This window comes from Dendrobates tinctorius, unplaced genomic scaffold (genome assembly GCF_039654945.1).
Source record: "Dendrobates tinctorius isolate UK_male_01 unplaced genomic scaffold, ASM3965494v1 ptg000006l, whole genome shotgun sequence".
NCBI lineage: Eukaryota > Metazoa > Chordata > Amphibia > Anura > Dendrobatidae > Dendrobates > Dendrobates tinctorius.
Genome location: NW_027361674.1, coordinates 16,438,280 through 16,453,834, shown reverse-complemented (window position 1 = coordinate 16,453,834; position 15,555 = coordinate 16,438,280). Strand labels below are relative to the sequence as shown.

Genomic DNA, 15,555 nt, shown 5'->3' with positions numbered 1-15,555 from the left:
TCTCCTCAGGGATCGCCTCAGAAGGGTCCAACCGTGCAGGCTCCCGAGTGCTGCTCACCGTGCTGTGGAATAAAGAGAAAAAATAACAATTAAAAAAGTGACATGGCATGGCCCTGGCTGAAAAAAAATTGTTACATCTAAACATTTTTTTTTCACATCTGGTGTGTAATATTTACCTTCTGGTGACCATTGTATCCCGGAGGAACGACAGGGCTTGTGCGTACTTGTACTTGCTCCTGCGTCCTCCAGATCCACTCGGGGCCCGCATCTCTTTATTGAACTCCTTCTTGAAACGATCCCTCACAGACCGCCACCGCTTCACAATTCTGTCCCCTGAAACGAGAAAGGAGTGGTTAGTATACAACATCAGTGTTTCCCCAAACTCCAGTCCTCATGGTCCCCAGGGGTCATGTTTTCAGGATTTCCATAGTAAATAGAAATCCTGAACACATGATCCGTGGGGACCACGAGGACTGTTGTTCGGGAAACACTGGTTTACATCAAGCAACCGGTACTGTATATACTTACGCTCTTTAATCTGGGCCCGAGCATCGAGGTCCTCCCAGCGGTCCACAAGGAGCGAATAGATTTCCTCCCAGAGTCGTCGGGTAACGATCAGGTCAGCGTGGCGGCGGTCAGCCATATTCCAGAGCGGCTCCCTTTCTCTGATGAGATCGATGAGGTGGTCCACATCGAGTCCTCCATCCTCACCGTCAGAGTCGGGAGCATGCTGTGAAGGCTGTTAAAGAAAAAGACAAAAATAACATAATTAGCCTCCACAAAAGAAATGAAATAAAAAGTGCAAAAAAACAAAGCAAAAATATTTATACTTACACGCTGGTGACCGCCGCGTTGCTGTCGCCGACGACCCTGGGAGGCACTGCGAGGACCTCTTGGCCGAGCACCAGATTGGGAAGACTAGAGAAGAAAACAAAAAATGTTATGTCTTTGGATGTAGGCATTTGTTTGCTGTGTGTGGTCTGCAGAACATTGTTTTCTATGTGTTGTGTGTAGTGTGATGTTGTGTTTCTGCGTTTGATGCCAAAAACTTACCAATTGTGAGCCCACTCCAGGTGTCTGTCCACCCCTTCCTTCTTCTTCTGGGAGCTCCTCTTCATCTTGTGATTCCTGTTTTGAAATAAAAGGCAATGAATAGACATATATTACAGAGATGATGGATTTTGGAAATAAAAACTTACCGTCAAACGCTGACGATGCGAGGGAGGGCTCCCAGAAGAAGATGTGCTGTCCTGTTGATGGCCAGACTCCATGGCTGTGGGTATTGCTGCTGCTGTTGCTGCTGCCAGTGATGCCATTTCTGCTGCTGTTGCTGCTGCATCTCTTGGGCGGCTGTTGAATAAAGAGAAACAAAGGGCCAATGAATATCTTGATATTCCATGGCCCTAGTTTGGAGGAATGGGGGATTTGATAATTACCGTCTCTCATCTGCTGGCGGCGCATTGTAGCACTCATAGGCTTTCATTGTGTGAAAAAGCCGGACGCGCCGGATCCGGCGTGTCCGGCTTTTTCGCCAGAGACAAAAAACGTTACAGTAGCCGTTTTTTCCAGACGCCGGATTGAGACACATTGCCGGATCCGGCGAAAACCGGATGAAACGCATGGCCATCCGGCGCAATCCGGCGCAAATGCAAGTCAATGGGGGGGAAACCGGATCCGGCATTGCATTTCGCCGGATCCGGTTTTTGTCAAAAGCGCCGGATCGCGCCTGACGGCGAAAACCTGATGTGTGAAAGAGGCCTTACCTGGAATCGTTGAAGCATGGTAATGTGAAATGGCTGTTTTCCCCTCTGCACATTACCATCTAAGATAAAAGTCATGAAATTAAGGACTTTTCATTCAAGCTGCCATGGTGAGTGCCACACACTTTTTTTCTGAATTAGTTGAATCTTTTGTAAAGGTGACTATATAAGACAGCCATCTTTAATGCAGGTAACGAGTTGATTAGGAGCGTCTAACTGGTCTGTAGGAGCAAGAACTAGTTTCACACTAGCGTTCGGCCGAGCTGCGGAGGGCTGCGTAGTTCCTCCGTGAAGCTCCGCCCACTGCCGCAACTACTTCGGTCAGCTCCGCCTACGTCTGCCTGCATCCTGCGTACCTATCCTTGACATTGGGAACGCAGGCCTGCGGATGCGTCCACATGTGTAGTTTTGACGATGCGGTGACCCACGTCGAACGCAATTTGTTGCGGTCGCCGCATCATCAAAACAATGCATGCGGACGCATCCGCATACATCCGCACGGCTTGCGTACCCAATGTTAAAGATAGGTACGCAAGCCGCATGCAAACATAGGCGGAGCTGACCGGAGGAGGTGCGGCAGTGGACGGAGCTTCACTGAGGAACTACGCAGCCCTCTGCAGCTCTGCCATCCGCAAATGTGAAACTAGCCTTACTGGTTGGTAGGGGATCAAATACTTATTTCTCACTGAAAAATGCAAATAAATTTATATGATAGATTTCATTTTTTAATATTCTCTCAGGTAAAATTATATATTGCGCGCGCGCGCGTGTGTGTGTGTGTGTGTGTGTATATATATATATATATATATATATATATATATATATATATATATATATATATATATATATATATACACATACATATACACTAGCTCAAGAGCCCGGCGTTGCCTGGGCATAGTAACCAACTGTGGTTAGTTATAACAAATTATAATGATTATATTGCACATAAAAACTGTGCATCTAATCCTATCCTGTGTGATACTGACTGCTGAGCTGTGTATCTAATCCTATCCTGTGTGATAGTCTGCTCAGCTGTGTATCTAACCCTATCCTGTGTGATACTGACTGCTGAGCTGTGTATCTAATCCTATCCTGTGTGATACTGACTGCTGAGCTGTGTCTCTAATCCTATCTTGTGTGATACTGACTGCTGAGCCATGTATCTAATCCTATCCTGTGTGATACTGGGCTCCCCCTGCAGTCTGTGTCAGAGGGTGGTCTGTGTTGGCACGGTAATAAATTGTGTTATTTCCAACTTTACAGCAGGACGATAACACCATAGAAATAAGAATAATAGGCCTCAGTTACCACAACTGTCTTCAAAGAAAACTGTTGCTGATAGCAACCAATCACAGATCATTTTTCATCTTTTAAACAGCTCTGGGACAGCGTGGCGAGTTTTGAGTGGCAACTTTTGTGTTTCGACTTTTCTGTGGCGAGGTTGGTGTATGTGTGGTGAAATGTGTGCTGAGGGTGGTATATGTGGTGAAGCACGTGGTAGTGTGTGGTGCATTTTGTGTGTTCATATCCCCGTGTGTGGTGAGTATCCCATGTCAGGGCCCCACCTTAGCAACTGTACGGTATATACTGTTTGTCGCCATCACTCTCATTCTTTAAGTCCCCCTTGTTCACATCTGGCAGCTGTCAATTTGTCTCCAACACTTTTCCCCCATTATGTAGATAGGGGCAAAATTGTTTGGTGAATTGGAACACGTGGGGTTAAAATTTCACCTCACAACATAGCCTATGACGCTCTCGGGGTCCAGACATGTGACTGTGCAAAATTTTGTGGTTGTAGCTAGCTACGATGGTGCGGATGCCAATACATACACTTTTTCCCCATTATGTAGATAGGGGCAAAATTGTTTGGTGAATTGGAACGCGCGGGGTTAAAATTTCGCCTCACAACATAGCCTATGACACGCTCGGGGTCCAGACGTGTGACTGTGCCAAATTTTGTGGCTGTAGCTGCGACTGTGCGGATGCCAATCCCAATACATACATACACACCCACATTGAGCTTTATATATTAGATAATGTATGTGTATGTATATATATTTCTGTTAATATTGATGATTATGGCTTAATTATTCTAATTTACTGAGATAATGACTTTTGGGTTTTCATTGGCTGTAAGCCATAATCATCAACATTAACAGAAATGAACACGTGAAATAGATCACTCTGTAATGACTCTGTATAATATAGGAGTTTCACTTTTGTATTGAAGAACTTAAATAAATTAACTTGTTGATATTCTAATTTTGTGAGAAACACCTGTACATACTGACTGTAAAAAAAATATGTATTAAACAAAATATTACGGTATGTATTTTTTTTAATAAATTGATAGTACACATGAAAATAAGAAATCTGTATTCATTGAAGACGGAGTTTTACTGAGATGGGAGATGACAGTTGGTGCTGATAAAGTTCTATAGAACTTTTAGTAGAATGTCTGCAATATTCCTCTAGCTCCTTCCTCTCCATAGAATGTTAAAAGCACAAACTGTCACCTATCTCAATAATGAGAAAATCTATATTAACTGAAGACAGAGTTTACTCCTGAATTGAGAATGAATGATCAGTCCTGGAGGAGAAAGGAGCTGATTTCTAAAAGGTTTATTACAGAGTTGCTTATTTTCATCATTTTGATTTATGAATTAAAAATTAAAATGTTGGTTACTCTATCTACATTCCTCAAAAAAATAAAAACTCATGCTGAAATGTGAAGTCTTTTACTTTGCCAAGCTAAGCTGCTATAATCAGCTAATTATGTGTTAATAAGAGGAGGATTGTAAACCATGGCAAGTCTGTCACTGACCAGAGTAAAGTTTGTTCCCGGCTGAGTGTGGAATGTGACAGATCTCCTCCAGAGAAGAACTAATTATGTCCTTGTTATATGGCCAAGGGCTGTAGGGGATAATAGTGAACTCTCTTCCCCTTGTGGCTGAAGTAGTTTTCCTGCAAGTCCACGACATGTCAGCAGCATGATCCTTGTAAGTCACCGAATGGTGCATATCAGTCTAACTTACCCCATTGCGATTGCAGGAGCAGCAGGGAAGGAAGGATCATGCTTTCCATCATCTATAAAATAATATTCCTAGACTGACTATTAAGTGTAAAGCTCCTGTCCTGTTAGACGTGTCCGGTCTCTGTTCTGTTAGACGTGTCCTGGCTCTGTCCTGCTGGACGTGTCCGGTCTCTGTCCTGCTGGACGTGTCCGGCCTCTGTCCTGCTGGACGTGTCCGGCCTCTGTCCTGCATGACGTGTCCGGCCTCTGTCCTGCAGGACGTGTCCGGCCTCTGTCCTGCAGGACGTGTCCGGCCTCTGTCCTGCAGGACGTGTCCGACCTCTGTCCTGCAGGACGTGTCCGGCCTCTGTCCTGCAGGACGGGTCCGGCCTCTGTCCTGCAGGACGTGTCCGGCCTCTGTCCTGCAGGACGTGTCCGGCCTCTGTCCTGCAGGACGTGTCCGGCCTCTGTCCTGCAGGACGTGTCCGGCCTCTGTCCTGCAGGACGTGTCCGGCCTCTGTCCTGCAGGACGTGTCCGGCCTCTGTCCTGCAGGACGTGTCCGGCCTCTGTCCTGCAGGACGTGTCCGGCCTCTGTCCTGCAGGACGTGTCCGGCCTCTGTCCTGCAGGACGTGTCCGGCCTCTGTCCTGCAGGACGTGTCCGGCCTCTGTCCTGCAGGACGTGTCCGGCCTCTGTCCTGCAGGACGTGTCCGGCCTCTGTCCTGCAGGACGTGTCCGGCCTCTGTCCTGCTGGACGTGTCCGGCCTCTGTCCTGCTGGACGTGTCCGGCCTCTGTCCTGCTGGACGTGTCCGGCCTCTGTCCTGCTGGACGTGTCCGGCCTCTGTCCTGCTGGACGTGTCCGGCCTCTGTCCTGCTGGACGTGTCCGGCCTCTGTCCTGCTGGACGTGGACAGAGTTGGACGTGTCCGGTCTCTGTCCTGTTGGACGTGTCCGGTCTCTGTCCTGTTGGACGTGTCCGGTCTCTGTCCTGTTGGACGTGTCCGGTCTCTGTCCTGTTGGACGTGTCCGGTCTCTGTCCTGTTGGACGTGTCCGGTCTCTGTCCTGTTGGACGTGTCCGGTCTCTGTCCTGTTGGACGTGTCCGGTCTCTGTCCTGTTGGACGTGTCCGGCCTCTGTCCTGCTGGACGTGTCCGGCCTCTGTCCTGCTGGACGTGGACAGAGTTGGACGTGTTCGGCCTCTGTCCTGTCGGACGTGTTCGGCCTCTGTCCTGTCGGACGTGTTCGGCCTCTGTCCTGTCGGACGTGTTCGGCCTCTGTCCTGTCGGACGTGTTCGGCCTCTGTCCTGTCGGACGTGTTCGGCCTCTGTCCTGTCGGACGTGTCCGGCCTCTGTCCTGTCGGACGTGTCCGGCCTCTGTCCTGTCGGACGTGTCCGGCCTCTGTCCTGTCGGACGTGTCCGGCCTCTGTCCTGTCGGACGTGTCCGGCCTCTGTCCTGTCGGACGTGTCCGGCCTCTGTCCTGTCGGACGTGTCCGGCCTCTGTCCTGTCGGACGTGTCCGGCCTCTGTCCTGTCGGACGTGTCCGGCCTCTGTCCTGTCGGACGTGTCCGGCCTCTGTCCTGCCGGACGTGTCCGGCCTCTGTCCTGCCGGACGTGTCCGGCCTCTGTCCTGCCGGACGTGTCCGGCCTCTGTCCTGCTGGACGTGGACAGAGTTGGACGTGTCCGGCCTCTGTCCTGTCGGACGTGTCCGGCCTCTGTCCTGTCGGACGTGTCCGGCCTCTGTCCTGTCGGACGTGTCCGGCCTCTGTCCTGTCGGACGTGTCCGGCCTCTGTCCTGTCGGACGTGTCCGGCCTCTGTCCTGTCGGACGTGTCCGGCCTCTGTCCTGTCGGACGTGTCCGGCCTCTGTCCTGCCGGACGTGTCCGGCCTCTGTCCTGCCGGACGTGTCCGGCCTCTGTCCTGCCGGACGTGTCCGGCCTCTGTCCTGCCGGACGTGTCCGGCCTCTGTCCTGCCGGACGTGTCCGGCCTCTGTCCTGCCGGACGTGTCCGGCCTCTGTCCTGTCGGACGTGTCCGGCCTCTGTCCTGTCGGACGTGTCCGGCCTCTGTCCTGTCGGACGTGTCCGGCCTCTGTCCTGTCGGACGTGTCCGGCCTCTGTCCTGTCGGACGTGTCCGGCCTCTGTCCTGCCGGACGTGTCCGGCCTCTGTCCTGTCGGACGTGTCCGGCCTCTGTCCTGTCGGACGTGTCCGGCCTCTGTCCTGTCGGACGTGTCCGGCCTCTGTCCTGTCGGACGTGTCCGGCCTCTGTCCTGTTGGACGTGTCCGGCCTCTGTCCTGTTGGACGTGTCCGGCCTCTGTCCTGTTGGACGTGTCCGGCCTCTGTCCTGTTGGACGTGTCCGGCCTCTGCTGCTCTATGTCCTGCACAACATTAATTGGAAAGTATGAAAGAACAATAACACAGAGGTTTGTTTTTTTTTTTAACACAAGTTTAGAATTGAAATGATTTCCATTTTTTTTTCTACAGGCTGAAATAATCACAATAGATTCATCGGCATTACAGATACTGTGCTATTTTCAATTAAACAGAAGTATGTGCCCCCCCATCTGCAGTACAGATAAACTTATGGGACTGTGCATGTGATTGGCTCTTAAAGGGGAATCTGTCAGTGGGATCAATGCTCATATATAGCCAGAATCCTACTCCACACTGATGAGGGGTAACACCCCGAAACAGCTGTCTGTGGATGGATACCTGGCCTTGGTATTTCCCTTGTCATATCTGTAAACTCGTAAAGAGCTGGATATGCCACTTAATATGGTGGTAATGGTGGTTTCCGAAAGGAGCCACTCCTTGGCTGGGTCCTTCCCTGGAGGAAGATCTGGCTAGTCCCGTGTTTGTAGACTCTTAAATGAGGCTCCACAGACTTTATTTGCATATTCGTATTTCCCAGGGAGCAAGGCACCTAGGATTTCACTGATTGAGCGCCTTTGCTGGCTGCGCAGTGTTTTCTTTGACTGGTCTCCCTGAGGTCAGTGATTGTTTCGTGATGTTGTTCTGCTAGGCATTGCTCCCACCTAGCCAAAATCCTACTCCACACTGATGAGGGGCAACACCCCGAAACAGCTGTCTGTGGATGAATACCTGGCCTTGGTAATTCCCTTGTCATATCTGTAAACTCGTAAAGAGCTGGATATTGACTTAAAGGGCCACTTAATATGGTGGAAATGGTGGTTTCCGAAAGGAGCCACTCCTTGGCTGGGTCCTTCCCTGGAGGAAGATCTGGCTAGTCCCGTGTTTGTAGACTCTTAAATGAGGCTCCACGGACTTTATTTGCATATTCGTATTTCGTGGTGTTGGTCTGCTGGGCATTGCTCCCACCTAGCCAGGATCCTAATCCACACTGATGAGGGGTAACACCCCAAAACAGCTGTCTGTGGATGGATACCTGGCTTTGGTATTTTCCTTGTCATATCTGTAAACTCGTAAAGAGCTGGATATTGACTTAAAGGGCCACTTAATATGGTGGAAATGGTGGTTTCCGAAAGGAGCCACTCCTTGGCTGGGTCCTTCCCTGGAGGAAGATCTGGCTAGTCCCGTGTTTGTTGACTCTTAAATGAGGCTCCACGGACTTTATTTGCATATTCGTATTTTTCAGGGAGCAATGCACCTAGGATTTCACTGATTGAGCGACTTTGCTGGCTGCCGCAGTGTTTTCTTTGACTTGTCTCCCTGAGGTCAGTGATTGTTTCGTCATATATGGGTATGTCAAAGAATGGAAAAAAATACAGCTCTTGGTGACAAAAAAGAAATTGCTTTGTCCTCAAAGGATTGAAATACCAAAAATTTTGCATATTTTTTTAAATATGGTTACTTAACAGGATTTCTGTTCCCAGAAATACACATTGTATGCCTCTGCAATATATCTCAATCAATAAAAGACCGTGGGAGGCGATTCACATCTTATTCTAGAACTGGAAACCAATAAAAGTGCCCTGCAGTCATTAGACAGTACACGGTAATTAAGATACAAGGGAAACCGCCTAACTAATGGGCGTTCAGCAGTCTTCAGAAGCTCACTGGTGTGCAGCGAACCCATCTTATACTGTAAGTCTATGTGCCTGGGTGTAAAGGAGAGGAGCCCCCTCACATCACAAGTGATCGGTGGGTTTCCAGGAGCTAGAGCGCTTTCCACCAAACCTTAAAGGGAACCAGTGAGCTGATTCATGCTGCCTGAACTACCAGTAGTACGAATCCGACACCGGCTCTTTATTACAGCCATGTATGCTTCATTCTGAAAATCGGTGATGTTTCCTAGTGACACACAGACACAGATAGAGACTTCTCAGTACAGCGCGGTGGGGAGAACCTGCCATAGATCGGCCTCCGGGACCAGTCCTCCTATTTCCATCAGAATAAAGCTTCTATGGCTGCAATAATGGAGCCGGTCTCTGATTCTTGTTGCACCTGGCTCAGACACAACGTATCCGCTCTCAGGTATCACTGAACAGTTTTTACCTTGTGTCCTAGCAGAAGTATCTGGTTATTTAGATAGTGAGCTACCACAGTGCTATTTGGGGGGAGTCTGTAGCCATATGGTGGTCTACGTGTCATCATCCCACCAGCCGTAGCAGACTATATCCTGTATATAACGGTGGACAGATCAGACATTTGCAGTATTTAGCTGCACTGCAGAAGTCTCCGATACTAAATATAAAGCATAGGGGGTGAGGTTCACTCCAGGACACCATATATGCAGCCTCCGTGGTGTCTCCATAAAGATTGTCTCTGGGCAATCTGTCGTTAATAGGTTGAGGCTTAGAACAATAGAACCTGTAATTGTATGTGGTCTGTGCTAGGAAAAGACGGCCCAGTCTCTCCCTATGGGAAATTCCTCTCTTTACACCGAGGCCGTGCTCAGGAGCTGCGTGCAGAGAGATTTAGGATTTCGTGCCGACCATTGGGATTTTACGCTTCTACCTCAGTAATGGGAAAAAAAAGTGTTCTCATAGAGAAGTGTATTTACCAGACCAGTATAATAAGGTACATACACGGTGCCGACATTTACTGCTGGGAAAAGTAATTAGCAGATTTACTGACCTGTGCCAAAATTCTGGTGCCATTTGCACCGCACCACACTGGTGTGTTTTAGGCACTTTCTATGACTTGTCATACTTGACAAAGTATGGCTTGATTTCTGGCATAAGGTTTCCACTGTGAAACCCGCTTAAAAAAAAAAAGCACTAACCAAAAGCTCTAAAGAATATTTGTTGTTAATACCGTTCAGCTTTTGAGCAACTTTTAAAAACTTCAGTTTTCCAAAGACACCAAGTGGTTAAAATGATTAACTCGACTGTTCTCCAGGTATTTTCCAGTATGACCCTCTATACTTTACAAGTCCATGGGGAGGCTCCCAAGATGCATGGGCCTAATTTTGAGTTTTGCCATTGTTTTTGCTTCAAATCGAGTTAAAAAAATAAGCCAAAAACTTGCTGGGTTTGCCCCCTTTAAAAAACCTTCTTTGAAGGATCTTTATGATCTACTGCGTGGGTCAATGCCGTACTGGCATCTTTATCAGTTGTCCAAAATCATCAGATTTGTTTTTCAAACTTGATAAAGATGCCATTACAGCACTGACGCGCATAGTAGATCATGAAGAACCTTCAATGAATATCGCAATAAGCTACTTCTTCCCAGCCGCGCAGACAGTTTGTAAATGTGTTTTGATCGTGTTTTGGTAATTTCCATCTGGCGGACTTTCCTCCGGCCACCGAGCAGTGGCAGCTAGCTATTTACGCCTTCAGGCCTCGTTCACACAAGCGTATAGTACGGCCGCGTGCTATGTGTTTTATCGGCTAGCACCCGGCTCAATGTTCTACTATGGGGCAGTGCAGATCTGAGACTCTTTTTTCGCAGCATGCTGTGAGTGGCTCTACAGCTTGGATCACGCGTACCCATACAAGTCTGGGAAGGCCTGTGAAACATCAGACTGCACTCAGATGGCCTTAGAGTGCAGTCCAACATCTGCAGACTCAGACAATGGAGTCTCCTCTGTGCTCGATTCCTGTCATATGAGAGACTCTGACAGCGTTTGAGCCGAGTGTCATTAGCAGGATTGAGCTGATTTCTATTGTTTATACTGTCTCCTATATTTGGATTTTACCCTATTGTGTGCTTCTCCCTTCAGTCACCGCTTCCTTAATCGCTTTCTATGGATGTCTATGTACTCTCTGTAGGTTTTCCACTATCAGACGCTTGATCACAGCAGATTGGGTTTTTACTCCACTGATTGTGGAGAACAGCATTCATCCCGTTTCACATTGCTGAGCTTTTAGTCCGTGCATGAAAAATTCTGAGTCGGAGTGCCAAACTACTAGTCTCATTGTTGACACCTGGCCTGTAATTGCTGGTGATGTCAACCGTTCAGCCAGTCCTAACGGTGTTATGCTGGAAGTGGTGTCTTACAGAGGGTCCTTCACCCCTAGATCGCTATTTATACTAAACAAATTGGCATATGGGTATCAACCACTATATGGATACATCGGCAGTTACCAATACTAATGTGCTGCGGCATACAGCCCCCATGATAAAGGCGGGGGGCAGCACAGGTACTATATACACTCACTCTCCCGGCTGCCCCTCCATTAATGGTAGGAGTAATACAGTCTCTGTTTACACATCAGGATAGTTAATAGATGGCAAAATAAAGGAGCACACTCATTTTTGGAAGTGATTAAGACTTTAATGGAGCAACTCCATATACAATTTTAAGAGGTCACGTAAAAGAAAAATACATATAATGTCCTGTGGTGATCAGTAACGTATAATTTATTAGGAAAAGTAATTCTGGGCAATAGCCCTGATGTAAAAATAGGAAATCTGGCACTCCCAATTGCTGAGAAAAGAAATTTTCATTTTATTCACAGCTTTAATTTTCCACAAGACATGTAATCTTATATTGTGTAACGTTTCGGTCCTTAAAATGGACCTTCTTCAGACATGGGAATAAAACGAAAATTTCTTTTCTCTGCAATTGGGAGTGCCAGATTTCCTATTTTTATATTGTATTGGGATTGGTACCCTTTTTCTGTGCACCCCGTATCCATACTCGGAGTGACGTGCCTTGTATTAGGATAGCCCTGATGTAGGCCGGACAGAAGCGCTGCCGTCTCATTGCTTCTGTGCTGCTTATTGGAATTTGAGGTTGAGGAGTGAAATGATTTCTCATCTCAGCGAGTGACTGATTCGCTTCCTTAATAATGAAGGAGAACAGCATCTCATCCAGGTGAAAAACATATAGACGTTTATTTCGCCATGACAAAATGCGACGTTTCAACCATCACATGGTCTTTTTCATTGCTTGAAAAAGACCATGTGATGGTCGAAACGTCGCATTTTGTCATGGCGAAATAAACGTCTATATGTTTTTCACCTGGATGAGATGCTGTTCTCCATTATTTTGGATTTCGTGATGTCCAACTGGGTCTTTGGACTTTGAACGTGCCTCTCCTGGATCCAGAAGTTGCTGTCTGCCATTTTCTCTTTTATGCTTGTTGATTCGCTTCCTTGGCGCGGGAGTAAGAACTGCCGGTCTTGCACCAGGGGCACGGGGTGGAGCAGGAATTTGACCTTATTCACACAGATGCAGAAAACACAAGTGTGAATAAAGCCTACGTCTACGAGACAGGCTGTGGGAATAACTGCGTCATGGAAAAAGATCGCCGTTACTCATGTGGTCTACCATGAAAACCCAAAATGGTACAAGTGACAGAAGTCAGCAGAGGATCTTGGGGACAGTTCTACAGATTCTCCTTATTTTGTACAGATTATTACTTTTGGGTAATGCTGCAAAACCAGAAACTCATGGAGCTTGTGAAGCAGAAGTGTACAGTGCAGATTATGCGGCAGGTTTTCTGCACAGAGGATGCGTTTTCATAACATATTATGAACAGGGGTTTGTCCCACCCGATGTGCAGTTAATGTTGGCTGGTGTTTTCTAACCTGCGGCTATTCTGGTGTCTGGCACTTGCCTCTTGCGTTCCATATATTCCTTGTTCCTTATCAGCGCACATATCTGTCATGTACACATCTGTCTGAGCAGGTTACAGTCAGGATTTCGGAGGAGGCCAACTGAAACACAGGTGAAGCCGTGTACCCGCAGGAGTATTAACACATCGTAATTCTGATTCCTGTTCAGGATGCCCCTTTCCAAGCATGATGGCATCAACACAGCATTAAACCATCGGAGGTGTTTTACTGGTGGTCCTGTGTTTTTCTTTTTCCTCCCCGTCTCCTGCCAGAATTGCATCTGTTTTAGGTTTCTTGGTGCTACCTCAGAAAGAGTCGCCCACATTGTTTGTTGTATGAAGCCATGTTAACGACCCCCCCCCAGCTCGGCCGTGCCAAGATGTTAGCAATCACGGCAGAACCAGTAGTAATGGGCCTGTAATCAGTTGTATCAGATGCTTTTCCCCAGAAGCCGATTGTGATTTAAACCTGAACCATATTTGTGCCTGGACACGGAGGATCGGTCTGTGAATCGCATCCATCTGGACGGCCCCAGGAACATGAATTAGCATTCATTTATATATTTACCAGCTATAACAATGTTCTCCTTTGTTCTAGGTATCTAAACCATGTTCGGGCTGCTTCCCCACAGGATCTCGCCGGAGGCTACACTTCCTCCCTCGCCTGCCATCGGGCACTGCAGGATGCCTTCAGTGGGCTGTTCTGGCAGCCACGTTAGCACCCACCAAGCCAATCTGGTACAATTACTGCCGTCTGCACCATACCTGGGCTGCTGGGTACCTTAATAAAGACAGCTGTGTTTCAGGACTAATGTTTTTGAGTTTTTTTTCACTCTTACGGCAGAGCCCAGAGCAACTGAAACAACAAGTCCCGTCTGATGGAAGCAATGAATAATTCCATTTATATCGGGGATTTCGCTTAAGAAGTTGTAAATTTTCTGTTTATTTTTAAATAAAGCTGAGTTTTATTAGTTTTGTGGGTTTCCGTTTTCTACGAGGATTTTTACTTTTAAATAAATATTGCTGTGGAATTATTCACAGACTGTGGAGCTGTGTGTAAACATGAAGGGACACATGAATGAAAAGGGGTGCTAGCTGTCAGGTTTACAACTGTGTCCCTCATCCGAATGCAACAAGTTTGTAACCTGTGGTAGTAGAGATGGCGGACCCGGACAGAAATGTACTGGATGGTCACTGGTCGGGCTTGAGTGCCGAAAACTTGCTGCTGAAGTTCAGAGTAAGTCCGGGGAGAGCGAGAGAATTTATCTTCGTATTTTCTTAGCAGTTTGGGTTCTGGTACCAGAACCTGAACTACATCTGGACTGCCCATACCTAATGCTGGGCGTTGAAGTTGTGCAAGAGCTATTGAACCACAGGATAACCCCACTGCATTAAGTCCTGTATCACTGTGCACAGAGGGGAAGATTCATCTTATATTCTATGGATTCTAAAATTGGAGAAGGTGCAAATCAATTCACAGGACCCGTTACAGTAATCAGTAGTCGCAGGCTGGGGGAGCCCTACAGACCACCTCCTACCTGCCCGAGAAAGGCATCACAGATGCAGTTGCACCAGATGCCATTAGGTAAGAAGCGGTTTTCAGGGCGCTTGACCAGCGGGCACAGCACAGGGTCATACGTTTGTACCAACTCTAGTGAAAATACATAGGCAAACCTCATACAGATAGGACATTAACTGATAAAAAAATCACAGGTCACGATTGTGGAGCTTCAGATAAGATACTTGGAGACTAACCATTACCCCCTTTAATAATACCACTCTTCTGTCAGGCAATAACTTACATAATGGCCAGTAAAATTAATAAGCAAGGGTGTGTACCTATATGTGGACCACCTGTTGAAAGGAACAAAGAGGGCCACACAACTGTGGTGGAGCACGACTAGACCCTTACTTCCCAATAGATGCAAGGTCCACATCAGTCAGACATGTATGACCTGTGGATAGGCCACAAAACTGAAATCACTAACTTATTGTACCTAAAGGTCTTATATGATAATAATCTTTATATAGCGCCAACATATTCCGCAGCGCTTTACAGTTTAACAGTTTCAAAACACAAGTCATAAGTAACAACGTTAACAATACAATAATTAAAGCGAAATAAGAGGTGAGAGCTTACAATCTACCATGAGGTGAGGGAGATACAAAGTACAGGTGTGTATTTACAATGAAGTTCCAGCCATCTTGAGGGAGTGAAGGATGGAGATAGTGAATGGGCTATACACACACACACAGAATGACTTTGATTAGTGAACGTGATAAGCCGCTCTGAACAAATGTGTTTTGAGGCAGCGCCTAAAACTATGCAAATTGTGGTTATTCCTAATTTCTTGGGGTAGAGCATTCCAGAGGATAGGAGCAGCACGGGAGAAGTCTTGGAGTCGGGAGTGGGAGGAATGGATTAGTGCAGAGGTTAGTCGAAAGTCGTTTGCAGAGCGCAGCGATCGGCTAGGCCGATAGACAGAAATGAGGGAGGAGATGTAGGGGGGTGCCGCACCGTGGAGAGCTTTGTGGGTGAGAACAAGTACTTTGAATTGGATCCTATAATGAATGGGCAGCCAGTGTAATGACTGACGAAGAGCGGACACGTCCGAGTACCGATTAGCCAGATGGACGACCCTGGCTGCTGCATTAAGTATGGACTGGAGAGGGGATAGTCGAGTGACGGGGAGGCCAATTAATAGAGCGTTGCAGTAATCCAGGCGGGAGTGGATCAATGCTATAGTGAGGGTTTTGTTTGTTTCCATGGTGAGAAAAGGGCGGATTCTAGA

General features: G+C 47.4%; 1 protein-coding gene across 1 annotated transcript in view; it reads left to right on the top strand.

The window, feature by feature from the left end:
- The window catches only part of MNAT1 (MNAT1 component of CDK activating kinase), a 189,180-nt gene extending 175,444 nt beyond the window's left edge, over nt 1-13,736 (top strand). Inside the window, exon 8 of the mRNA XM_073571114.1 lies at nt 13,362-13,736. Coding sequence (XP_073427215.1) covers nt 13,362-13,482 — 121 coding nt within the window. The 3' untranslated portion in view covers nt 13,483-13,736. The remainder of the gene's footprint in view (nt 1-13,361) is intronic.
- Nucleotides 13,737-15,555: the final 1,819 nt, after the last annotated feature.